General features: G+C 39.4%; 1 protein-coding gene across 5 annotated transcripts in view; it reads right to left on the bottom strand.

Annotated features, from left to right (window-relative positions):
- Nucleotides 1-208: 208 nt before the first annotated feature.
- The window catches only part of LOC132832221 (probable 2-ketogluconate reductase), a 55,630-nt gene continuing 28,692 nt past the window's right edge, over nucleotides 209-27,146 (bottom strand). For all 5 annotated transcript variants that reach the window (XM_060850018.1, XM_060850022.1, XM_060850020.1 and 2 more), the window contains exons 2-6: nucleotides 23,676-24,051; nucleotides 19,979-20,150; nucleotides 5,167-5,345; nucleotides 2,724-2,820; nucleotides 209-2,614 (exon numbers count right to left, since the gene is read on the bottom strand). In XM_060850018.1, the coding sequence (XP_060706001.1) occupies nucleotides 2,458-2,614; nucleotides 2,724-2,820; nucleotides 5,167-5,345; nucleotides 19,979-20,150; nucleotides 23,676-24,051 (981 nt within the window). In that variant the 3' untranslated portion in view covers nucleotides 209-2,457. The remainder of the gene's footprint in view (nucleotides 2,615-2,723; nucleotides 2,821-5,166; nucleotides 5,346-19,978; nucleotides 20,151-23,675; nucleotides 24,052-27,146) is intronic.

Below are 27,146 nucleotides of genomic sequence, written 5' to 3' on the forward strand. Positions count from 1 at the left end.
GCATGATCCGGTTTAGAAAGAAAGTGCAGATGCTGTCCAATTTAGTCAGTCTTTATACCATAAAGTATATGAATGGACAATGCTTTTGTTCTGATTTTTACAAGATATTTTAATCATAGTTTAATTTTGCACACCATAAATTTAATGAAAATAGATAGTATTCTAAACCAATTACAATGTTACTAAAAACTAAATATCCATACTGCAGTCTTTTACACTTCACTCATAATCTGTATAATTTAAATTATTCAGCAAAATACATTTTATATCAGGTTAAATTAACTGTTAAGACAGCAGTTATCAACTAAAAAGGCTGTAATTTACACAGGTTATGTGTTGATCTGCATATATGATCTCGGGAATAAAACTGACAATGGGACAAAATCTTGCCAAATCAGTTAAAATAAGTGGATTCAAGTCTACTACACTGAAGTAATGGCTACCGGCCATTATGAATCATGAGTGTGGGAACTTTCTTTTCGGGTTTGTGAATTTAACCAATGGCAAATAATTCCAAATGGGCGGCCAGTTCTGACGACTATCTCACCCTGGGCTACACAGCACAAAACGCTGGATTTTCCAGCCCTGATGTGTGGGTCACAAGTGCATTGAGAAAGTTGAAAAATAGTCTGCAGGACCTCAGTCTGGGATTCTCAACAGTACAAATTTTCCATTGTGTGGACTAAGGGCATAGATATAGAGTCCTATCTATGGCCTTTACATGTTGGCACAATTGCAGAAGTGGTTATTTTCAAACTTGGTGGAATTGGGCCAGTTTTGGAAAATAGCATAAATCATGTGACAAGAAGTATTGCAAACCATTGTTTGGAGATGGAAATCATATGAAAGGTCAAGCATAAGGTGTTACATAGAATCTTTACAGCGTGGAAGCAGGCCATTCAGCCCATCGAGTCCACACCAATCTTCCGAGGAGCATCCTGATCTCTGCATTTCCCACGGCTAACCAACCTAAATCTGCACACCCCTGAACACTATGGGCAATTTAGCATTGCCAATTCACCTAACTTGCACATCTTCAGACTGTGGGAGGAAACCAGTGCACCCGGAGGGAACCCATGCAACACAGAGGGAATGTGCAAACTCCACACAGACAGTTGCCTGAGGCTGGAATCAAACCCGGGTCTCTGGTGCTGTAAGGCAGCAGTGCTAACCACGGAGCCCCTGTGCCTAATTCACACCTCATTACAAAATTCCATATCATTGACTGTGTCTATTTAAATATAGTGAGTGGTGATGCAGCTTATTTCAGAATGGTTAGTGATCATAAAATATTATGGTGCCTCTGACATCTAATGAGCTGGTCAAAGAATGAATGTTATTGTGAAAATAGGAAGTTTTCAGACATAATTAAATATATCATCCTTGGATAAAATGCTATTCTGGATTGTATAACTGTTGTATTCCTCTTGACTAACAAGGTAGTCAAATGTTGTCAGGTAGGTAAAATTGGGGAGTTGAGACCACAAACGGATCTACCATGATGTAATGAATGGAGGAACAGGTTTGATAGGCCTACTCTTGCTCCTACTTCACGCCTTTAAATGGACAATGATGAAATCTAGAACTGACCGTGTGAAATGTGCCCACAGCTTAGATAGTTTTTTTGAAGTTTAGTTCATCCATTTGCTTGGTTTTAAAGCTTTGGCAGAAGGCCTCTGATTATCTTCAAATGTTTTACTAAATTAAGTCGAGCAGAGTTTGTTGACCCAGTTCTTCAATGGAATTTTGTTACGAATAGTTGGCTGACTTTCAGATCAACTATTTGATTCTGCTCATGAGGGTTAGTTCACATAGTGGTCAAACAGAATATGAACTTTTTTATTTTGACAGATTTTGATCTGGTCTGAGATCATGGTTTGAAAGTGCAATTCAAGCAATGTTTGTTTATTTTATCCGATTTATCACCTTCCCAAGGATTTCTGATGTTATCATAGAGCTTGTGAGCGCTTGTTATTGTGGTTACTAGATGACTCAGCTCAGAGATAAGTTAAGATGAGGGCTGTCTTGCAGGGGTGGTAAGGGAGTGAATATCAAGGGGAGCTGTGCACATCACCAGACTGGGCTGTTATTTCAATGAACAGAGGTGGGCCTCAGTATTGATGAGCCCCTGTTCCTGGGCTGGGTCTGATGAATATAGTGTTGGTGGGCAGAAGTAGAATCACTATGTTTTACTTGTTAAGTCAATTCATTATTCATCTTGTCATATCTGCATGAAGATTCTTATGTTTCAGTATGAGAGTTGGCCTGAATTGTATGAATTAATATGAAAGGAGGGAAAAAGAAAATCCCAGTATTATTTTGGTGAACAACAGGATATAAAACCTTATTTCTTCACTCCAACTGTTGAATGTTTATTTTGAATGAACTGATGTTGAGGTGGTCATTCCTACGATGTATTAGTATCAAAGCATCACAAATATCTACTGCTTATACCCATCATGACAGCAGCACTTCGTCAGGCATCGGAAATCCACGAACAGCAGCCACAGCATTTTCAATCATTTTCTCCAGCATTTCACGAGTGGTCTTTTCAGTGGCAGTTCCAATGTGGGGAGTCAGAATGACATTTGGTAGGTGTAGTAAAGGATGATTCCTTTTAGAAAAAGCACAAGATGGTTGTGATGTCAAATGGGTTTCTGTGCCGAGGTCATTGATTGCTACTTTTGAAATGAGAATTTGAATAAATGTATGTGACAACATACCTCGGAAGGGGCTCTGGTTCAGAGACATCTAGTGCTGCTGCACGAATAACCCCATTCTGAAGCGCTTTCACCAAAGCATCCTGATCAATCACTCCACCTTGAGATATCAAACGAACTGTTAGCTTGATCTCATAGTCCACTGTATGTGGAACATAGATTTGTAAAATGCATGCAAAGTAGAAGTTATAGTTTTAGCAACACTTGTTTTGGGGGAATTTATCCTCTGAATGTTTTACTGCATCATGGAGGCTATATCATTCATTTTAATTGAAATAAATGTCAGTCAGGGAAACATATTGCATCTAACACACATCTGTAATGTTAACTTTTTAAAGAATTCAATAACAAAAACTCTTCGAGACAAAAATATTAGTTCAGGCAACCACTATCTTCTGACCTTTTTTGATTAGTGTCCATTATATCTCTTCCTGGAAAAGAGTTTGGTTTAATAGCAGCATGTTATAAGGGCTAGAACAGGTTAGTAGTACTGTGGCTTGAAGAGGTAGGGACATGAATGACCATGCAATGCATGTTCACTTCATGTGCCTGGACCTGAGTGGCAGTTGTAGATGAATGATGGTTGGATTTATACTTATGGAAGTGTGAATCCTTCTAGGTTGATGGAATATGGATCAGTGGGAAGTGGCTGTAGATATTTGACGACTCACCAACACAGTCAGGATGAAGCTGGAAGATACTGGAGGAGGGGTGCTCACTATTGCATTCCATCTGGAAATTGCAAGTGCACAATGGAAAGAAAATGGTCGCAAGCACAGTTGGAGTAGGCAGACTAACTGACTCGAACTGTGAGGGAGGAGGCTGCAGCACACATGTCAGAAGGCTTTTACAGCATAACAACAAAGGTTACAGGCCCCTGAAAGGTCAGTGCAAAAGCCTGTATGATGCATACTCCCTGGCCATTCTACAGAATTGACTCTCTGTGAAAGTGGCACCTCCCTGGCACAGCCACTGCTGGACAACTCTTTGGCTGCTAAACTTTGTGCATAGGGGGATCTGCATCCAGGAGGGCGAGAGATGCCAGGACAACACACAGCCATGTGTACACATTCTTCTTAATGATTTTAGGTGATACTGTCATTTCTATGCACACACCTCAATCCAAAAGCTTCTTGTATGATCATGAACTCCTGCTGGATGACGTGACCAAGTATCATCACCTGCCTCTGCCTGTACTTCAGTGCATTTTCTTCTGAAACACTTATGCATAATTTAGTTACGTTCAGACTCATTCTAATGCTGTCTAAATGGCTTCCAATTCTCCACATAGCTTCAGCTCATCAAAAGCAACCCACTGTCTTCTATCCTGAAACAGATCCTGCTCACACATCACCCCAACCTCTGTTTTCTTACATTGACTCATGGTCCCCAACACTTCAGATACTCATTCTTTCATGGGTTCAGCCTTCTATATTTTTGTGACATCCTGCTTAGCCTCCCCACTACCATTTATGGTTGCTCCTCAAAATCTGTTCAATTGCTAATCAAGTCAAGTGTTAAAATTTGCTTCTGACCTTCCTCCAGCTCCTGATCCCCTTAAAACCCCCCTCATAAATCAAACTTTTGATTGTACCTATTAATAGTTTCTTTGTCTGATTATATCTCTGTGAACTGCCTTTTCTAAATATACAGTGCTCAATGAAAATTCCAGATATTTTATGTACCAGCAGTACTGCTTTAATATTGTCCTTCCCTTGACAATGGAGAGTTCACTTTCGTCACGTGACCAATGAGTTTTACTGTCATATGGAAAGCTCTTTAGTATATTCTCATATACAGGAAATGTCTTGCTTAGTCCTGTTTGATCCATACTAATTGGGAACGGTAGCTTCTATGAAAGGAAACAAGTACTGCAGATTAGCTGACATTCGAGCAACTGTCTGTGCGGGGTTTGCACATTCTTACTGTGTCTGTGAAAACCTCCAAATTCCTCCCACAGTCCAAAGATGTGCAGGTTCAGTAGATTGGCCATACTGAATTGTCCATAATGTCCATAATGATAGGTCAGGGATAGGATAGAGTACGGGTAGATCTGGATAGGATACTCTTTGGAAATTTGATAGAGACTCAATGGGCCGTATGGCCTGCTTCCACACTGTAGGAATTCTAATTATAATCAATCACATAAATGCTTGGACTGATCCCCAGAGATTTAATGTTGAAACTATCTATCAGTGGAATCCACAATTACTCCTGTGAAGTAAGAGTATAAACCATGGAATCTTGTAAGCCAGTCCAACAAAATGAGTTTTGATAATTTTCTGAGTTAGAAACGTGTCATTTTATGTAAAGTTTAATAGAATTAGACAATCATAAACCTTTTATATAAGGAACTTAATCATAGCAGATAAATTATGAAAACATTTTTCCAAACAATGGCTATTTTTGTAAAACAAGCAATTACATATACTGTATATTTTCTTACCACGGGAGATATTAATAAGAGTAGCGTTGGGTTTCATTAGACTGAGCTCTCTTTCCCCAATCATTTTGGAAGTTTGAGGAGTCAAGCTTACTACAATCATCACAAAATCTGACTTCAGGAGGAGATCATCAATTTTTGCACAGTAACAAGCCCCAACCAGCCTCTCTTCTTCCTCAGTCCTAAAAATAGATGAAGCAAAATGTTAATTATTATAAAGATAATGAATTTTTAGTACCTGGCATACATTTTAGTTATTATTTAACGGCCCTGTGAAAAATCACTTCTTTTCTTTTCATGAATCCTTTCACTATTTGGCTTTGCTGATAGTGTGTCTGCAAAGGGCATTATGTTGAAACCTCCAAATTCAGCTCATTTATTGCATAATGACAATTTCACAATCCCTTTGCTAAAAATAGCAAAATACCAGGGTATTGTAATATTTGTTTGGAACTTCAATTAGAACACAGATGGGGCACTCTGTGCAGTACTGTTCTTCACTTGATGAAATCCAGATAGGCAGAAATGAGAGGCTGCAACTGCAGTAAAATATTGAAAGTCAATTTGGTTACTGAAACATGTTGGTTCACATGACAGTTACATTTGTTGATGGAAGAAAGAATATAAAATAGTATGCAGCTACTCAAAGTAAAAGCTCGTTGCTTCTAATCTTCAACAGTACGTCAAAATATAATACTTTATTCTTACATTAAATCCTTCAAAAGTTTCCTTATCAGAAGAAGTTTTTGCAAGTAGAGCAAAGAATTTCCTCTGAGCCCTCCTAACAGTTTCACTTTTCACTTACTTCACATTCAAGATTACATTCTTTATGCTTAAGGGAACTCAAAGTTCTGTAAAATGCTTAATATTTAATGTTCTCACAAAATCTTTTCTGTAATCACATTTCAAATTATGAATGACACTTGGGTCCAGAGGTTACACTTATGAAATTTCATTTGCAGGCAGGAAAAATGTTAACCGTTCACTAACCCTGGTTTATGAGTGTGAGTTCAACAATTCTGTATCAATGATCATAGAATCCCTAAAGCATCAAAGCAAGCCATTCAACATATACAGTCCACGCTGGCTCTCCGAACAGCATTGCACCCAGAATGACCCTTTCTACCCTATCCTATCTCCGTAATCCCTCATATCCCATGGTTAATCCATCTAGCCTGCACATGCCCAAACTCTTTGGACTGTGGGAGGGAACTGGAGAAAACCCATGCAGACACCGGGAGAATGCAGAAACTCCACAGAGCCGGTCACCAGACGGTGGAATCAAACCTGGATCCATGGCACTGTGAGACAACAGTGCTAACCACTGAGCCACCATGCTGCCGTAAAGTTTCACGATTATCAATCTTGCCTACTTTTCTAAATTGTACTTTCACCAAGGGTGCAAAACAAAATGAAACCATTCTTGAAAAATTTCTTTGTCCATGCATGAATTATTCTGCATTATAAACTACAATACACTTGTATGACCTAGGGTGATTAAATTTTTTAACGACTCATAAGTACTCTCAATCTATGTTTATTCAGTTTCAAGATTCACTCACATCTGCCATTTTGGAATTTGATAAATAGAGCCAACATGAGTCAATTTTGTCTGCATTATAAATTTGGTCAGGGCTAAATGATGATCAGAGATTAATTAGTAAAATAATTCTCAGTATTCTTCTGCAGCTTCACAGTCAGTTGTTTTTTTGTGCACAGGATGACCTAATATCATGCCATTATTAAAACATGAAAATCCTGAAACTGAAAATACACATTGATCAGTCACTTTAATTTACTCATGAATTCTTTTACCTTTTCAATGTGCACATGGCCAGAGAAAAGGGCTCTCTGAACCTTCTGGAGAAAACCTATGACTAGATACTCTAATATAGGTACACGTTAATTGCAGCTTTCTTTAACAGCTTTATTTGATTCAGAACAAGTGAAAAACCTCAGCAATTTTCTTTTTGATTTCTGATGTTGTATATTATGGATCGGCCAAAATTAAATTATATCAACAAAACATTTTGATTTTCATCATTTCAATACATCTATTAATGTAAATTTTCTTCCTTAATGTTCACAAAACTCTTTTGTGCTTCTTTCCTTGGCTTTCCTCTGGTTTATTGGACACCATAATGGGAGGATTAGGTTTATTACTGTTGTGTTGGGCAAATCAAAAATTACAATGACAACAAACAAGAAGGACAATCAGTGCCTCTATCAGGAGCTCATAAAGGTGTATCAAGGTGACCTGGGAAATCACCAGGGTTTGGAATAATACCTGAATGGCCTTTCAGGTTGGTGAAGCAGTGATTTGCATGAGACAAATGTCAAAAATTCTACATTGTAGAGAATTCCAGTGACTTAAATGCCCAATAGCACAATGTTCAAGAGTACTTTCTGGTGAAAGTTGATGAATAAAATTAGATCAACAAAAAGGACCTCTATAAACGATGTAGTGGGTTGATATGGTTCCTACCTTACGGGTGAGTTCAGAATAAGAATATGAAGATAAAAGACAAGGAAGAATTTAGGTGCAGAATTTTGTAAACCCCCATCAGTGGGTTTGCAGGAGAGAGGGTGTAAAATGTCCCAAAGCTCTCCTACCATCCATCCACCTGCTCCAACCTGCCAACAATAATACAGTGGGATGCGAAAGGCCTGGCTCGCCCAGTCATCCTTGCAGTGACTAATTTAGGGCTGTTTCCTGTCTAGCTAGAAAGAGTTCAGGGTAGAGTAGAAATCTGGCAAGTCACCCGGTTAGACTTCAGGCAGGAAGGAGAGGGCACCTGCCTCGATAATCTCCTTTCCACATCAGGTGCCTCCCTCAAAGTCTATGTTCAGATGGATATTTCCTCTCAATTAAGATCCCCACACCTTTCACCTCACTTCCCCAGGCCCCATGTTCGCTCCTGCTATTAGACCACCTGCGCTAACCTAATCTTAGAATCCAGGATCTGGACTCTGGGTCAGCTTATAATCCTAGTGTTGGGCAGTAATGCTGGGATGACAGAGCTGCTAGTCATTCAGTTTAGCTGACAGTTCATTGAGTGAGGTCTCCTGAGTGAGTGGTGGAAGTCTATTTTCAACCAATAACACTCCTTGAAGTGGGAACTGACAAATTGAAATGGTGAATTGATGCATATTATATAAGCGAGAAGGAAATAGATAAATATGCATCACGACTCAATAACTGAGGCCCAGGACACTAGGGGGCCTGCTGTGTTCAGGTCAGGGCAAGGGCCAGAGTTAGGGGCCCAGGCTAGAAGCAGCACCAACATCTATGATGTCTGTCCCTGCATCTCAGGAGTAGGTAAAGTTGAGAAGGCCATTTTAAAACTCATTGGATCCTCAGATTTATCAATAGAAGTATACAGTACAAAAATAAGGATACTGTGCAAAGTCTTTATAAAAACTTTGGGTTTCCACTGGAAAATTTTGAGCACCACAGTTCAAGCCTGGGACAAGATGTAGGAAGGATCTACCAGAATGTTAGCAGGGATGAGAACTTCAGTTTTGTGGAGAAACCAACTGAGATTAATCTGCTCATGCAGAGAAGGTTAAACTAAGATCTGGTAGATGGACTCAAAATCATTCTGGTTACCCTGCTATTGGAAGGATGTTATTAAACTGAAAAGGGTGCAAAGATGTTACTGAGACTGGAAGGTTTCAGTTATAAGAGGCGACATAAGCTGGGACTTTTTTCCCTGGAGCATAGGAGGTTGTGGGTAACCTTGCAGAGGTATATAAAATCATGAGGGATACAGATAAGGTGAACAGCCAGGGTCTTTTCCCCAAGGTAGAGGAGTCCAAAACTAGAGGGCATTGCTTTAAGGTGAGAGAGCAAAGATATAAAAGGCACTGAGGGCAACTTCTTCACACAGAGGGTGCTGTATATAGGTTATGAACTGCCAGAAGAAGTGGTAGAGAAGGGTAGAATTACAACATTGAAAAGACATTTGGACAGATATATTGGCAGGAAAGGTATAGCAGGATATGGGCAAAATATAGGCAAATAGGAATAGTTCAGTCAGTATGCACAAGTTAAGCCTAAGGGCCTGTTTCTGTGCTGTATGACTCCATGATGGTAATCAGCCTGTTTAGATGTGTTATACCACACATGTTATGCAGATTGGTCTTAAGCTCAGCCATTCCAGCTCAAATATATGGACGCTATCACTGCAGGTCAAGATCTCAAAAATATATCCGTATTTATACACAGCCAATCACACAGATCAGCTATGAATACTTCCTTTTATTAAAACCACCATCTCATCATCCATTTGACACATTAAACAATTAATGAATTACATTAACAAATGGAAAAGATATGAGATCTACTTTTTTTAAACATCAATCTGCACTTACACATTATGACACAAATCTAGACTTGAAACATCAGGAATAAAGGTAGGAATAGGCATTTGGCTATTTAAGCCATCTCCACTGTTCAATATGATAATGATTAATCCTCCAACTCAGTATCCTCTTCCTACTTTCTTCCACACCCTTTGATTCCTTTAGCTTGAAGAACATTCCTTTATATCTATACCTAATTCCTTCTTGAGAACATGCAGTGCTTTGGCATCAACTGCTTTCTGTGGCAGAGAATTCCACAGGCTTTCTGGGTGAAGAAATCTCTCCTCATCTCAGTCCTAAATGACAGATTTCATCCTAAAACTGCAACAGCTGGTTTTGGACTTCTCAATCATTAGGAACAGCATTCTTGTGTTGATCTTATTTAGTCTTGTTAAAATTTTATCACTTTGTGTAAGATTCCTCCACTTTGCCTTGTTCTTCAAACTTCCAGTGAATATAGTTCAAACTGATTCAATTTCTCTTCGAATGTCAGTCCTGCCATCCCAGGAGTCAGTCTGGTAAGCCTTTATTGAACTCACTCAGCTAAGGAGGCCTAAAGGAGACCAAAACTGTACACAATGAAGCAGCATGGTGGTTCAGTGTAGCTGATGCCTCATAGCGTCAGAGACCCGGGTTCAATTCCACCTTCGGGCGACTGTGTGGAGTTTGCACTTTCTCCCCATGTCTGCATGGGTTTCCTCCGGGTGCTCCAGTTTCCTCCCATAGTCCAAAGATGTGTAGATTAGGTGAACTAGCCATGCTAAATTGCCCATAGTCTTCTGGGATGTGTAGGTTAGGTGCATTAGTCAGGGGTAAGTATAGAGTAATTGGATAGGGGAATGGATCAGGATGGGTTACTCTTTGGAGGGTAAGTACGGACTTGTTGGGCCAAATGGGCTGTTTCCACACTGTAGAATTCTATGGTGACAATAGTCCAGGTGTGAACTCACCAAGGCCAAGACTTCCCTGCTCCAATGCTCAAATATCTTTGTTATGAAGGCCAACATACAATATGCCTTCTTCACTGCAGGATGAACCTGGTTGCTTACTTTCAGTGACTGGCGTGTAAGGACATTGAGGTCTCAGTGAACTGCCCCTTTTCCAATCAATCACCATTCATGTAATAATCTGCATTCTTGTTTTTGCTACCAAAGTAATAACCTCATAATTATCCACATTTCACGTCATCTACCATGTATCTTCCCACTCACTCAACTTGACCAAACCACACTCAAGCTTCTCTACATTCTCCTCAAAGGTTACCATGCCACCCAACTTTGAATTGTCTGCAAACTTTTAGATGATGGAATTAAATGTAATATCTCTATCACTAATATATTGTGAGGAGCTGGGGTCCAAGCACTGATCCCTGTGGCACTCCACTAGTCACTATCTGCCACTCAAAGACCTGCTGCTCCTACTGTTTGTTTCCTGCCTGCCAACCAGTTGTCTACCCATGTCAATATATTATCCCTTACCCATGCAATTGAGTTTTACATGCCAATCTCTTGTGTGGGACTTCAGCGCAACCCTTCTGGATATCCAAGTGAACTATATCCACTGGCTTCCCTTTATAACTCTGGTGGTTGCATCCTTGAAAAATTCCATGGATTTGTCAAGCATGATTTTCCTTTCATAAATCCATGATGACTCACCCTATCATAGTTTTCAAGTTCTGTGCTGTTAAATCTTTGATAATGGATTTTTGTATTTCTCCATTACTGATGTCAGACTGACCGGTGTGTATGTTTTCTCACTACCTCCTTTATTAAATAGTGGGGTTGCATTAGCTAGCCTCCAATCCATGGAAAATGTTCCAGAGCCTGTAGAATCTTGAAAGCTGACCACCTTTCATCCATTATTTCAAGGGCTACTTCAATTAGTACTTTGAATATAGATTACAGATGCTTGAGGATTTCAATTCCATTAAGTTCCCCAACACCATTTCCCTACTAACACTGACTTCCTTCAGTTCCTCCCTCTCACTCAACTGTGATCTCCAACATCTTTTGAACATTATTTGTGCCAAGATAAGACTCTTATTTGCTATTAAGATGACAAACTTTGTTTAAAAACTGACATTTCTAGTTACAATCAATCGTTATAAGTCACTTGGGATGGCCTCAAGGTATAATAAGGTGATATATATGTGCAAGTTCTTTTAATTTGTGCATAAATTATTTTATTCTTATCCCCAGTGATATATTTGGCCCAATAACTCAAAAATATCTCAATAAATTGTTGTCCTCTTATTTCATTGTGAGCTGAAAGTACAACTATCTTATTGGTAAATTATTAGAAGTTAGATATTGTGAAAATGCCTTGAATGATAAATTCAAACTTAGAAGAATGGGAGTTTATGTTACTATCCTTTGATAATCATTTCCATAACAAAGGAATAAATATTGTCTAACATAAAACTAACTTAATACAAGAGGAACAAACATTAAGTTGAAATAAAGTCAAATTAGCACAGCAATGAGTATAATAATACAACAGTTAAGGTGTTGGCGTTATTACGATAATTGACTAGCTATCCATAAAGTTCCACTTTAACTGGAATCATCAATCTGCACTAGTTCTCCAAATTGATTTTATGGTTCAACTTCCAGGTCAAGGTTATTTTTGAAATTGAAAACATAAATTCTTACATTGACAAGTGCAATTGGACAGTGTTTCATAACAGCCATAATTTTCTTCCATTAAGAACATTCTTTGATATATTTAATTATAATCTCATAAATTTATAATAATATATTTATTGATATATAAACACACTGGTTAGAAGCAGGAGGAGGCCATTGCTGCTCTGCCAATTATAATATACTTAACCTAATAGTAACCTTGGGTCCACATTCCCATCTCCAGGAGATAACTTCTCACCCTTACTTAATGAGGCTGTATCTATCTCTGCCTGAAAAAAAAATTCAAGGACTCACGAGAGGTGCCAGAGGACTGGAGAAAAGCAGAGTGGTACAGTTATTCAAGAAGTGAGCAAGGGATAAACCAGAACACTATAGGCAAGTCAGTACAACCTGAATGGTGGGGAAACTATTGGAAGCAATTCTGAGGAACAGGTTTAATCTGCACTTGAGAGGCAGGGATTAATCAAGAACAATCAAAATGGTTTTATGTGGGGAGGTTGTGTCCGACCAACTCGTTTTATATTTTCAAAGAAGTGACCTGGTGTATAGATGATGGCGATGCATTTGATCTAGTGAACTTTGGCATTAGCATGACTTTTGATAACTTCCTACATGGGAGAGTAATAGTGAAGATAAAAGCTTTTTGGATGTATGGAAACATGGCTGATTAATCCAGAATTGGCTGAGTGGCAGGAAGCAGAGGGTGGTGGTTGAGGGGTCATTATGACTAAAAGCCTGAGTCCAGTGGGGTTTCACAGGAATCTGTGTTGGCATCCTTGCTGTTTGTGGTATATATAAATGATTTAGATTTGAATGTAGGAGAGTCCATCAGTAAGTTCCCAGATGATATGAAAATTGTGGTGTGGGAAACAGTGAGAATAGTGTCATAGTCACAGCAATGTACAGCATGGACCAACTCGACCATGCTGACCAGATATCCTAACCTAATCTAGTCCCATCTTCCACAATCTGGCCCATATCTCTGTAAACCCTTTCTAATCATATACCATCCAGATGCCTTATAAATGCTGGAAGTGTCCCAGCCTCCACCATTTCCTCTGACAGCTCATTCCATACACATACCACCCTCTGCATGGAAAGGTTGCCCCTTAGGTTCCTTTTATATCTTTTCTCCCTCACTCTAAATCTATGCCCTCTACTTCTGGACTCCCTCTTCCCAGGGAAAGGACCTTGTCTATTTATCCTATCCATGACCCTCATGATTTTATAAACCTCTATAAAGTCACTTCTTAGCCATTGAAGCTCCAGGGAAAACAGCCCCAACTAGTTCAGCCTCTCCCTACAGCTCAAATCCTCCAACCTTGGCAACGTCCTTATAAATGTTTTCTGAATCCTTTCAAATTTCACAACATCCTTCTGATAGGAATGAGACCAGAATTGCACATGATACCGCAAAAGTGGCCTAACCAATGTCCTGTACAGCCGCAACATGACCTCCCAACTCCTGGACTCAATACTCTGACCAATAAAGGAAAGCATACCAAACACCTTCTTCACTATCCTACCTACCTGCGACTCCACTTTCAAGGAGCTGTGAACCTGCACTCCAAGGTCTCTTTGTTCAGCAACACTCCCCAGGACCTTGCCATTAAGTGTATAAGTCCTGTTCTGATTTGCTTTTCCAAAATGCAGCACCTCACTTTTATATAAATTAAACTCCATCTGCCACTCCTCAGCACATTGGCCCATCAGATCAAGATCTTGTTGGATTCTGAAGTAACCTTCTTCGCTGTCCACTGTTCCTCCAATTTTTTTGTCATCTGCAAAATTACTAACTATACCTCCTACGTTCACAACCATATCATTTATATAGTGGACCCAGCACCAATCCCTGTGGTATATCACTGGTCACAGGCCTCACAGTCTGAAAAGCAATCCTACACCACCACCCTCTGTCTTCTACCTTTGAGCCAGTTCTGTTTCCAAATGGCTAGGTCTCCCTGTATTCATGAGATCTCACCTTGCTAACCAGTCGCCCATGGGATATCTTGTTGAACACCTTACCGAAGTCCGTATAGATCAGTCTACCGTTCTGCCCTCATCAATCGTCTTTGTTACTTCTTCAGAAAACTCAAGCAAGTTCCTGAGGCATGATTTCCCACGCACAAAGCCATGCTGACTATTGCTAATCAGTCCTTTCCTTTCTAAATATATGTAAATCCTGTTCCTCAGGATTCACTCCAACAACCTGCCCACCATCAAAGTCAGACTCACCGGCCTATAGTTCCTTAGCTTTTCCTTACCACCTTTCTTAAATAGTGGAACCATGTTAGCTAACTCCCAGTCTTCTGGCACCTCACCTGTGACTATCAATGATACAATATCTCAGCAAGGGACCCAGCAATCACTTCCCTTACTTCCCAGAGAGTTCTGGGGTACACCTGATCAGATTCTGTGGATTAACCACTTTTACGTATTTCAACACATCCAGTACCTCCTCCTGAGGCATGGACATTTTTCAAGATGTCACCACCTATTTCCTCACATTCTATATCCTCCATATCCTTCTCCACAGTAAACACTGAAGCAAAATACTTGTTTAGTACTTCACCCATCTCTTGCAGCTCAACACATAGGCTGTCTTGTTGATCTTTGAGAAGCCCTATTCTCTCTATAGTTACCCTTTTGTCCTTAATGTATTTATAAAATCCCTTTGGATTCTCCTTAACCCTATTTGCCAAAGCTATCTAATGTACTATTTTTGCCCTCCTGATTTCTCTCAAGTTTACTCCTACTGCCTTCATGCTGTAAGAATTCACTTGATCTCTCCTGTCTATTCCTTTTCTTTCTTAACCAAAATCTCAAATTCCCTAGTCATCCAGCATTCCCTACACCTACAGAAGGATATAGATGGGCTGACCAGTGGCAAATGGAGTTCAGTCAGGATAAGTGTAAGGTGATGCACTTGGGCAATATAAACAAGGAAAGTGGATACATGACGAACATTACAAATGTTGTAAGTACAAAGGATCTTAGGGATGTTGGTGTGCATGTCCACCAGTCCCTTAAGATCACGGGGCATAAAGATAAAGTGGCTATGAATGCATATGCAATACTTGCCTTTTATTAGCTTAGACATAGGGAGGTTACATTGGAACTATCTTAAACGTTGCTAAAGCTACAGCTGGAATATTGTATGCAGTTCTGGAATCTATTGGATTGCACTGGAGAGGGTGCAGAGGAGATTGACCAGGATGTTGCATGAGCTCAAGAGTTTCAGTAATGAAGAGAGATTTGATAGACTGGGATTGTTTTCTTAGAACAGAAGAGACTTGGGGTAGGAGTGCAGAACGTGATTGAAATGTATAAAATTATGAGGGTATAGGCAGGTTAAACAAGAAGGAACTTCTCTCTTTGGTGGAGGAATCAGCGACTGGGGCAAAGATTTAAGGTCAGGGTCAGGCGGTTTAGGACAGTGAAGAAAATATCAGTGCTGGGAATCTGAAACCCACTGCCTGTAAGGGTGGTAGAGGCAGAAACCCTCAAACACTTAAAAAGTATTTCAACAACAACCTGTGTTACCAAGGCATATAATGCTGTAGGCCAAGTGCTGGAAAATGGGATTAGAGTAGTCATGTGGTTGTTTTTGACTGCAACAGACTCTGTGGACTGAAGGGTCTCTTTTCTGTGCTGTAGACCTCTCAGACTCTGCTTCTACCGCCATCTCAGAGTGATTCCCACATACTCACAACCCTCAGAATAAATTCTGTCTTAATTCTGTATTTAAAGGATGATCCCTGAGCTTTAAACAGTCACCCCAGTTCTAAATTCTCCTGTAAGAGGAAATATTCTCTGCATATCCATCATGTCAACACCGCTCAGCATGTTACACATTTTAATCAAGTTCTTCCTTCCTGTTCTAAACCTTTGTGCATGCAAGCCTACCTTATAAATCTTTTCGCATAAGACAAATCCTCCATTCCAGGTATTAGTCAGGTAAATCACTTCTGAACTGCCTCTAATTAATTTACATCCTTCCTTAAAAGATTTCCAATATTGGACCAGTACTCCAAATGCAGTCTCACTAGTGTCCTGTAGAAGTGAAGCATAACCTCCCTACTTTGGCATTTAATTTCTCTCACAATAAATGAAAACGCTCTGTTCTTAATGACTTGCTGTATCTGCACATTACTATTTTGCTAATCATACATGAGGCCACCCAGATCCTCTTACATCATTATTAGTTTTTATTCTTCTTGACAAAATGGACACTGTTGCATTTTTCCACATTATACTCCATTTGTCACATTTTGCCCACTCAGTCAACCTGTATATAGCTTTCTGTAGCCTCCTCATGTCAACTTCACAATTTATTGTCCTATCTATCATTGTGTCATTCAGCAAATCTGGCAAACGTACCTTCGGTCCCTTCATCCAAGTCATTTTTATAAATTGTGAATAGTGAAGGTCCTAGCACCAATCCCTAAGGTTACATCCTTCCTACTTAGACCTACTCTCTGTTTCCTATGAGCCAACCAATCTTCTATCTATGTTAATATGTAACCCACTGTGTTGTGAGCTTTTATTTTCTGCAATAACTTACGATGTGACACCTTATCAAATACCTTCTGGAAATTATAAGTAATGTACATCCGACAGCTCCCCTTTATCCAAACATGTATTAACTGTTCCAAGAAATCTAAGAAGTTGATCAAATATGATTTCCCTTTCATAAAATCATATTGCCTTTGCCTGATTATTCTTGAACTTATCCAAATATTCTGCTATAATGGTTTTGTAATAGCTTCTAGCATTTTCCCTGTGACAGATATTAATCTGACTGGCCTGTAGTTTCCTGTTTTCTGTCTCATTCCCTCATAATTGATACAGTTAAAAATTGAGTTTTTCACCAAAATAAACATTTTTAATAAAAGTACCAATTCTACCAATTATAAATAGCCCAAATTTAGTAACAGAAAATTACTTCTAAAAAAGTTACATGAAAATTTTTAACGTTTCATTGATGTACCTCCTTCCTGCTTCTATTCTTGATGCTCCCTCTCATGTACATACTGCCCTTTACTAACAACATCTAAAGGCATAGAACCAGCTTCCTTGTGAATGAAGGTAACCAACATTAAAATTCTTTATCCCCACTGCTTCTGTATAGTCATGATGTGGAGGTGCCAGTGTTGGACTGGGATGGGCAAAGTTTAAAAATCACACAACACCAGTCTATAGTCCAACAGGTTTATTTGGAAGCACTAGCTTTCGCAGTGCTGCTCCTTCATCAGGGATCTACTATCTCAGTTTTACATTGATTTAGCAATGTACTTTTTGCTGGAGTGGGACCTGAACCCAGAATGTTCGTACTCAGACGTGAGTGTGCTACCAGTGAGTTACATTTGGCACGTAAACATTAAGAAGATTAACCCAGTTTTTTCAAACCCCACCACAAACTCTGCATCTTTGCCGCTATTTCTAATTCTATTTTGGCTGCTGTCTCAATAACCTGGTAGACCTGTGGACTCCCTGAGGGGTTTGGGGACATAATCAGGCTGCACCTTTTGAATTTTTAGTCAACCTCTATCTATTTTTGTGAGGGGAACATCATCCAGGGTTTGAATTATCACTATGAATATGGCAGCAAGGCAGTTGTAACACGGAATCTCAACTTTTGTGATTTTAATTCCACATTCAACCCTGCCCTGGCCGTCCAAGTTAATTAGTGTTTGGGGACTAATGTGCTAGTATGTCAATGTGCACATCAGGATTTGGAGGTGCCGGTGTTGGACTGGGATGGACAAAGTCAAAAATCACACAACACCAGGTTATAGCCCAACAGGTTTATTCGGAAGCACTAGCTTTCCAAAGGCACTGCCTCTTTATCAAGTGGTTGTGGAACATGATCATATAACACAGAAATTATAGCAAAAGGGTTACAGTGTCATGGAGTTGTAATGATATATTAAACAACTTCAGTTAAAAATCACATCACACCCTGTTATAGTTCTTAAACAAATTTAGATTAAGTCTTTCATCTTTTAGATGGGATATGGTGGTTTAGGTTCTTTAATATGTAAATCCCAGAATTACATTCTCAAGGTGGTGTCAGTTTATCGAATTGTCTGAGCTGAGATGACACCTATTATTAGATGTTTCCATAGGCAGGTACTTAGAAGAATATGGGCCAAGTGCAGGGAAATGGGATTAGTGTGGTAGCATTGGTTGGTATGGACCAATTCGGACTGAAGGGCCTTTTTTCCATGCTATATGACTCCATGGCTCTATAAAAGGAGCAATTTAAGGAAACTTACCATGGTGAACAATTAGCTCTGAGGCAGAGAACAACGTCCTATGTGTTGGACGTGCTTTCCGCTTCTTTTCTTGCTGATCCCTCTCCTCATGTATACACTCCCTTCACTAACAACATCTGACAGCATTGAGCCAGCTTCCATGAGAACGATAGTACCCAACTTTAAAACTCTATTACCCTGTCTTGACCCATTCACTGCTTCAGTATTGTCAGATTGCTTACCCAACATCCGGACTTGGACAATCCATGAACTTCACCAGTGAGAAAGTAAGTTATTGGCTGGAGGTATGTAAACATTTTCGAGGAGTTGTGATCACTACTGCATGTCTGCTATTTAACTGAGGATAATTCTTGGCAAATTCATTTATACTTCAGTGCTGTTGTCATATATTACATCTAATTCAATGACTGCACACATCATAAAGGAATGCAATTTTAGAAAGGATGTGAAGGCATTGGAAAGGATGCAGAATAAAAATGGGGCTAGAGATAAGGAATTTTGGTAGCTACGTGATGAAGCAGCAGCATATTGAAAGCTAGTGCTTCCAAATAAACCTGTTGCATTATTACCTAGTGTTCTGTGATTTTTAACTCTATATTGTCAGATTGCTTATCCAACATTCAGTCTTGGACAATCCATGACCTTCACCAGTTAGAAAGAAAGAGCTTGTCCTTATAATATTGCCACTGCAACTTCAGGACAACCCAAGTACTCAACAAACAATCAAGCGATTTTTGAGGTGTGATCATGATTAATACCTAGGAACCATGGCTGCCAACTTATACACAGCAAGCTTCATAAACAACAGTGTAGTAACAAGCTGTTAATTGTTTTTGTATGTTACTTGAAGGGTGAACATTGACTAGGACACTGTGAAGAAGTTCTTAACTCTTCTTAGAAATAATACCAGAGGATATTTAAACCTTCACCTGATATGAAGCCTTGGTTTAACATTCCCTGTAAAACATGACATTTCTGATATTGCAGCACTACCTCAGTTCTATATTGGTGTAGTAATCTACATTTTGCTAGACTAGGATCTGAATCCAGTAGCAAGTGATCTAATATGGAGCTACATCTGGCACATAAACATTAAGATGATTAAATCCAGTTTCTTCAAAAGCCACCACACATTCTGAACTTTTGCTGCCATTTCTATTTCTACCTTGGCCACTGCCTCAATAACTTGGATAGAGCCATGGATTCCTTGAGGGGCTTGTGACATTATCAGGCTGTACCTTTTAAAGTTTTAATCAGCCTCCATCTATTCTTGCGGGGGAATCTTCATCCAGAGTTTGAATAATCATTATAAATATGGCAACAAGGCAGTTGTAATATGGAATCTTGAGGTTGTTAGAGCCTCATTCCTCATTCAACCCTGCCCTGGTCATCCAAGAAGCAGGTAAAATGCTGTGTATAGGGACTAATGTGCTAGTATGTCAATGTGTACCTCAATATACTATTAACAGATAGTATCTATGCACTGTTACAAAACGATCTTTATTTGGAACCTGCAATAAATCCTACCTCCTGTTCCTATTGTGATACAGAATTTTCATCTCAAATCCTTTGCCTCTTTGAGCAACTTTGTATCCAATCCGTCCCATTCCAATGATCCCAAGTGTAGCTCCAGTCACTTCGACTCCAAACCAATTCAAAGGATACGTTTTAGTATCTGGGGAAGTTGAAATCTTCTGACCTAAAATTTTAAAATCAAAATAGTCAAGAGCAGTGGGTGTGTTGAATAGCAGACAAATAAATATTTTCCATAAATAAAACCAGAAACTGCTGGAAATATTCAGCAGGTTAGGCACTATCTATCTGTGGAGAGAAACAGAACTACATTCCAACTGAATGTTTTTCAGAAGTTGGAAGGTTGTGAAAATTGAAGGCCAATATTGTACAACATCCTCATCACCTGGCAACAAATAGGCCAACAGTCTGTTGCAATTTCATCACAGTGCTCTTTAAAGTTAATTAGCTTTTGTACCTGCAACAATTAAATTGAGCATTGTGGCACCAACAAACTGCATTCTTCAAACATAAGTTAGCATTCGGTGAAAACCAAGGAAGAAGTGTACACTAATCTATAACCTGTAGTTGGCTCATTTGGTAAACGAAAACATCAAGTTTCAGTAATTTTTAGGGGCTAATGTAAAGCTTTCCTTTTATAATCCATATATTGTCAATGCCTACTGCATGAGTAAAATACCACATCCACAAGGAGAACCAACTGGTTTTGGTAAATGTAGTGTCCCTGTATGGTAAGATATGCAGCCTGAGTGAACTGCCTATTTAAATTCCGGTCAATTCTATTAAATTCAGTTTTGAAATATTACTTTTATGAAGACTGGGACATTAGGAAATCAATTAATTTAATCAGGTAAGTGGTCCAATGTTTTCATGGTTTACATATTTTTACAAGACATTTCTTTTCCTGTCATGTGTGATTTGTAATTTACTGTAATTATACAATTTCTTTTTAATAGCATTCCCTTTAAAGAAAAATCTATGCCACGCAGGAATTCACAATTTACCAACAAAGCCTGTAAGAAATACTGAAAGCAGCAGATGATAAATTACAACCATAAATGCAGATTTTCAATATTTTAAAAATAACAATGGCCTGGATTATTCACTGAGGGCTAACTCTTCACAGTGTAAATGCTGGGAGTGACATTGGGTTTCACCTGCTACTCTGCTTTTTCACCAGCAGAGCTTTTGCTACTCTGATCTTTCATTACTATACCTGAGACAACTGCCTCTTTCCAAGAAGATGTCTCAGAGTTGCCAGCCAGTCAAGGCAGGAGATTTACAGTGCTGAAGGTGTCGCCCAGAATGTGGACATTGCTGGTAATGCAGCTAGGACAAGGAGAAAATGTTCCTTGGAATCCTTGCCTCCAAGGATTTCAGGCAGGCCCTGGTGAGTAGGTGTGGGGTGGGGTCTTGATTAACAGTATCCAGGAGAAAGCCACTGTCTTAGGTGGAATAGTGTCCAACTGGCACCAGGGACCAGGAAAAGAAACACCTTTCCTTTAACCTTCAGCAACCAGCAGGGTCAAAGCTGCCATGCTGCAGTTTCGGCCACAGATCTTTTCCTTCAATCTAAGCAGTAGCTGGATGAGACCCTTATGAGGTATATACTGCTCACTGATTTGGACTCTGAGCAAGAAAGCTGTCATCAAACCTTACAGTCCAGACTTCAAAGGGGTAATGAGAAAACAGGGGGATAGCTGAGTTCCCACCTTGCACCCTCCCAACCAGTCAAACAACCCTACTTGTTTCAGAAGTTGCAACCTGAAAAGGCGTTACATTCTACCCACTCTGTTGAATAAAGAATCACAGAATTGTTACAGACAGGAGGAGGCTTTTTAGCCCTTTGGATCTGGACCAGCTCGCTGATTGAGAATTAGGACTTAGTGCCATTCTCTTGCTTTTTCCTGTCACCTCACTCATTGTTTCTGTTTATACAATCATCTCAACCTTGCTTCAATGCGCCTCAATTGAACCTGACCACACTTCCAGGCAGTGCATTCTTGACCCTCTATTTACTGTATAAAAAAAAACTTTTTCTCACATCACATTTGATTCTTTAGTAAATTATATTAAATCTGTGCCTTCTCATTTTGATCCTTCTAGCAGTGGGGAGGCAATGGTCCAATGGTATTATTGCTGGACTATTAATTCCGAGAGCCAGATAATGTTCGGATCCTGCCATGGCAGATGGTGGAATCTGAATTCAATAATAATCTGGAATTAAGAGTCTAATGATGACCATGAATAACATCATTAGACCATCTGGATCACTAATGCCATCCTTACCTGGTCTGGCTTACATGTGACTCCAGACTCACAGCAATGTGATCGACTCTTAACTGCCCTCTGGGCAATTAGTGATGGGCTACAAATGTTGCCTAGCCAGCGATGCCCTCATCCCATGAATGAATTTTAAAAAGTACAAAATTTCTCCCTCTCTATACTTGTGTTTTTGAAAACTTTTATCAAATCTTGTCTAAGCCACCTTCTCCTGTCCAAATTCTCCAGTCTGTCTTAGTGGGCAGCACGGTGGCACAGTGGTTAGCACTGCTGCCTCACAGCGCCTGTAGACCCGGGTTCAATTCCCGACTCAGGCGACTGACTGTGTGGAGTTTGCACGTTCTCCCCGTGTCTGCGTGGGTTTCCTCCGGGTGCTCCGGTTTCCTCCCACAGTCACAAAGATGTGCGGGTCAGGTGAATTGGTCAAGTTAAATTGCCCGTAGTGTTAGGTAAGGGGTAAATGTAGGGGTATGGGTGGGTTGCGCTTCGGCGGGTCGGTGTGGGCTTGTTGGGCCGAAGGGCCTGTTTCCACACTGTAAGTCTAATCTAAAATAACTGAAATTTCTCATCCCTGCAGACACCCTTGTAAAACTCTTCTGCACGCTTTCCAATGTATTTACATCCTTCCTGAAGTGTGATGCTCAGAACTGTAGACAGTACTCCAACTGAAGTCTGATTTGTGTCTTCTAAAAATTCAGCATTAATTGCAATAAACTGGAAAGTAGAGTGTAGAAAGTGTGATTATTCATTTTTAAACATAAATCTATTCTTTCTCCTTTGCCTATAAATTAGATACATCAGGGATGAGTAAATATAAGTCATTCCTACATGGCGAAAATGTGAAAAAAGCCAAAGGAGCACCTCCTTTCACTGACTCCATCAATTCACCAAACACCCATCATTCTGTTCAAGTTGTACTGAGGTGCTGTATGTAATAATTCTGAAATCGAACAGATAGCGGAGCATGAGTTACAGAGAAAAAAAAATTCAAACTAGCTTCCTTAATTTACTAACCTAGCTGGCCTATAGTGGATAATTTGCATTCTTCTGCCTAGTCCCTAATTTACATTGTAACTTTCAGCTAAATGTTATATAAACAAGTTTAGATTTTCAAAAAATTAAAAAATTCCCTCAACTCACCAATTCCAGCACCCTGATTTAGTCGTACTCAAAAACCAATGAGAAACAGTTTTAGAACAGTCAGTAAGTGCAGTTAGTCTATATGACAGCAAGTTTCTGTGGTCCACAATTTTATGATTTGAACCTCTGTTTTCTCTAATTTTTATATGTTAGTTTGAATGTTTATTACTATATGCTCTACTCCTTCCTTGGTTTTAAAGATCAAAATTATAGATTCCAAATCATTATCTATTTTGCAAAATAGTTTACATTTTCAGCCCTATCTTACCTTCCAATAGATTCCTGGCAGATGCCAACATTAAAGCCATGCCCATTTCAGCAGTAGCATTGTCCACCACATGAGGAGTGTTGGCCACCTTCACCCCAAAACTGTTGATCAGAGGTAAGTCGAGATGGTCCACACCGACTCCATGATTTATAATGGCCTTCAAATGAGGTAGAGATTTCAGAAGCTTTTCATCTATTCTGGGGTAACCTTCCCATTCAAAAATAAACTGGATTTTATCAGCGAGTTTTTCATTTTTCAGGAATTCTTCACAGTAGATGATGTTGAAATGCTTCTTGATGAGTTCTGCAAACCTTTCTGGGATACCTTCTGTTTCACTAAGTTTAGAAACTAAAACATGAGCCCGGTCATTCATTGTCTGTGGGGAGAGTAGAAATAAAATATGTCATTTTGTAAATTAGTTGGATGTTATGTGGCTAGATTTTCTTCTCACCATTCTTCACTTCTGTTGTTTCAGGTAGGCAACACCAGGCAAAGAGCTAAAATGGATTGAGCCACCAATATCGAAACCTCCTGGTCACACAGAGACACTTTTGGAGCCAAGTCAAGATTCAAAATTGGAAATCTGCACTTCTAGTTAGCACAATCCCACCCTCAAGCTCTCTTGCTAGAGGCGGCACCATTATCACACAGACCAACTCCTGCTAGGTCAACTTAAAGACCACCTACACCTATGTTCTTGACAACTTTGGGATCTAAGCACTGCTGAACCATGCATCCTGCAACTTAGCCTGTTGAATAGAGTGGCCAAGTGCAGCTTAAAAGCAGCCTGCTGGCAACAAGCTGGACCATTGTAAAGACCTCCCATTAATTGCTCTGTGAAGATGCCACCAAAATGTAAAAGACAGAGCCTCATTGGCCTCATGAGTGCAGGACTTCCATTTTTGAAAATATTAGACAAATTCTGAGAGCACCTCCATCTTGAGACACTCTCACATTCCTCTACCTATCTCAACAACACCATCTCTGCCAATGGAACTTCCATTTTCCTCTGCTGCAAAGCTTTCCAAAGGATTTCCTGCCTTCAGAGCCCAACCATCTTCTTTCACTAGATAGTGAATTTGAAAGCAACCTATTCATTACCTGTCTCCTAGAAGATTCCAACTGTCAGGGTACTTCTGACCTGGACAGGGTTGGGGCCCAAAAATCAATTTGGTTTATGAAACTTTCGAAAAGGTGGGTGATTCTGCCCAACATGTGTCATTTGATGACTAATTTGCGGAATTTTTGACACATGGAGTGAATCAGCTAAGTCAGCTTCTCTATTACATGAAAGTTTTTTCCTAAAATATACAGTTTCGCAGACAACTGGATTTAACTAACTCATCCTGCAAAGTAAAATTACTTTTGCTGCCATTTTTATTTCACTTGTTTGTTAGTTCAGTTCATTTTTACTTCTTTTTAGTGTATGTAATGTTGTTAACTTTATACAGAGTAAGGGAAGAAAGAAGAAAGTTTTACACAAAACCATAAGGTGTAGCTTCAAAGAAAAATGAAAAACAATTTTAAAAAAAAATCTCCATGATTTTTCTCCAGGGTTGTTTGCATTGGTGTCAAGGAGATTCATTTTTATTTCCAAAACAGAGTAGAGGATTGATGTTCTGCTCAAATTTGGATTTTTAAGATGAAAATCAGGAAAAATTAAAGGAAATAGCACACCTGATCCATGGTGCAATTCACTTCCTACCACAGCAACAGTTTGATTTCTGTTGTTCTTTAGCTGGTCTCTGCTGAATGGATTTACAATTTATCTGGCAATAGTAATAATGAAGGAACAATCAAATCTCACAGACCATGAAAATTAAATAAATAAACCAATAACATATGAAATTAAGAAGCCGCATTAAGTGCTTCAGGGAGAGAATGTGTTCTGGGCTAAAGGAGAGAGTTCTGAATTGTAGCAACTAATTTATGACTTGCTACAATCAGCTGCCAAGTTTATGGTTTTGAAAGGGAAGGTAAACTGAGGAAAATTAAAGGTATTTATTTTGTTTTCTTGGTTTTGGTCATGATCGTTTATTTAAGTGTCACTCAGAGGGATGCGATCTTTCAGTTTGGGAAGTGTGAAGCAAGGATGGTGCTTAAACTTGTGGTTTCAAAAAATAAAGCTGAACAGGCTCTCTATGGATATTTCATCTCTCTTGTATACTATTTATCCTTCAATGGGACTGTTTCTTAAATTGGGAATATTCTCTTTTTAGAGGAGATTTGATAAATGCTTTAAAAAGTACGCTGAACGGAGATTATAGGGAGAACTTCTAATTTGTAAAATAAAAAAAGTATGATTGCATTGATTTAAAGTGAAATGCAAATGAAGCAAGCATGAGAAAAATCGTTTTCACACATTGAGTAGTTATGGAGTCATATAGCACAGAAACAGCTATCGGATCAATTTGTCAATGCCAATTTGACCTAGTTTCATTTGCCAGCATTTGGCCCATATCTCTCTAAACCCTTCCTAAGGACATACTCATCAAGATGCCTTTTAATATTGCTTTTATACCTACTTTCACCACTTTATTTGGAATGCACTGCCTGGAAATGTGGTGGAGCCTTTCAAGAAAGCATTGAAGAGATTAGATTCCCTACAGTGTGGAAACAGGCCCTTCGGCCCAACAAGTCCACACCGACCCTCCGAACAGCAACACATCCAGACCCATTCCCCTACATTTATCACTGATTAATGCACCTAACACTACGGGCAATTTAGCATGGCCAATTCACCTAACCTGCACATCTTTGGACTGTGGGAGGAAACCGGACCACCCGGAGGAAACCCACACAGACATGGGGAGAATGTGCAAACTCCACACAGACAGTTGCCAGAGGTGGGAATTGAACTTAGGTCCCTAGCACTGTGAGGCAGTGAGCCACAATTATTTGAACAGTAATGATGTGCAGGGATAGTGGGAAATGACAGGAGATTGGCATTAGGTAACAGAATGAGCTGAGTGGCCACCTTCTGTGCCATGAGAATTCTGTGACATTTATTTTTTAAAAAAGTTCAAAATGTTTGCAATTCAGTTCACAACATGCACTTTATCCGATATATGTATGTGATGATGAGGACCAGATCAAGACAAATGAAGGACTGACTGAATGGGCAAAGTGATAAAGATACAGGACAAGGTTACTTGCCTTGTAAGACAACAACTTCAAGTTTGCACCAAAATATCAGAAGGATGTCAGATGGAGACAGTGAGTGGAGCATAGTGAGAGCAGGAATTGACTAAATGTATCAGATGAGGGATGGGAAGCAAAGAGTGTGTGTGGTTTTCTGTTAACATCACTGTCAGATGAGTAAATTGGGGATTTTACATACATTGATTAAAGTCATTTAACTTTTGTGACAATTCAGAGGTAAACTCCTACTCAATAAATCTATTACAGATGAGCTTAATTATTATTCAACCCACACCTCATTCCACCACTAAATGCCAATTATACTGTCTC

The sequence above is a fragment of the Hemiscyllium ocellatum genome, chromosome 34 (genome assembly GCF_020745735.1).
Source record: "Hemiscyllium ocellatum isolate sHemOce1 chromosome 34, sHemOce1.pat.X.cur, whole genome shotgun sequence".
In the NCBI taxonomy this organism is placed as follows: Eukaryota; Metazoa; Chordata; class Chondrichthyes; order Orectolobiformes; family Hemiscylliidae; genus Hemiscyllium; species Hemiscyllium ocellatum.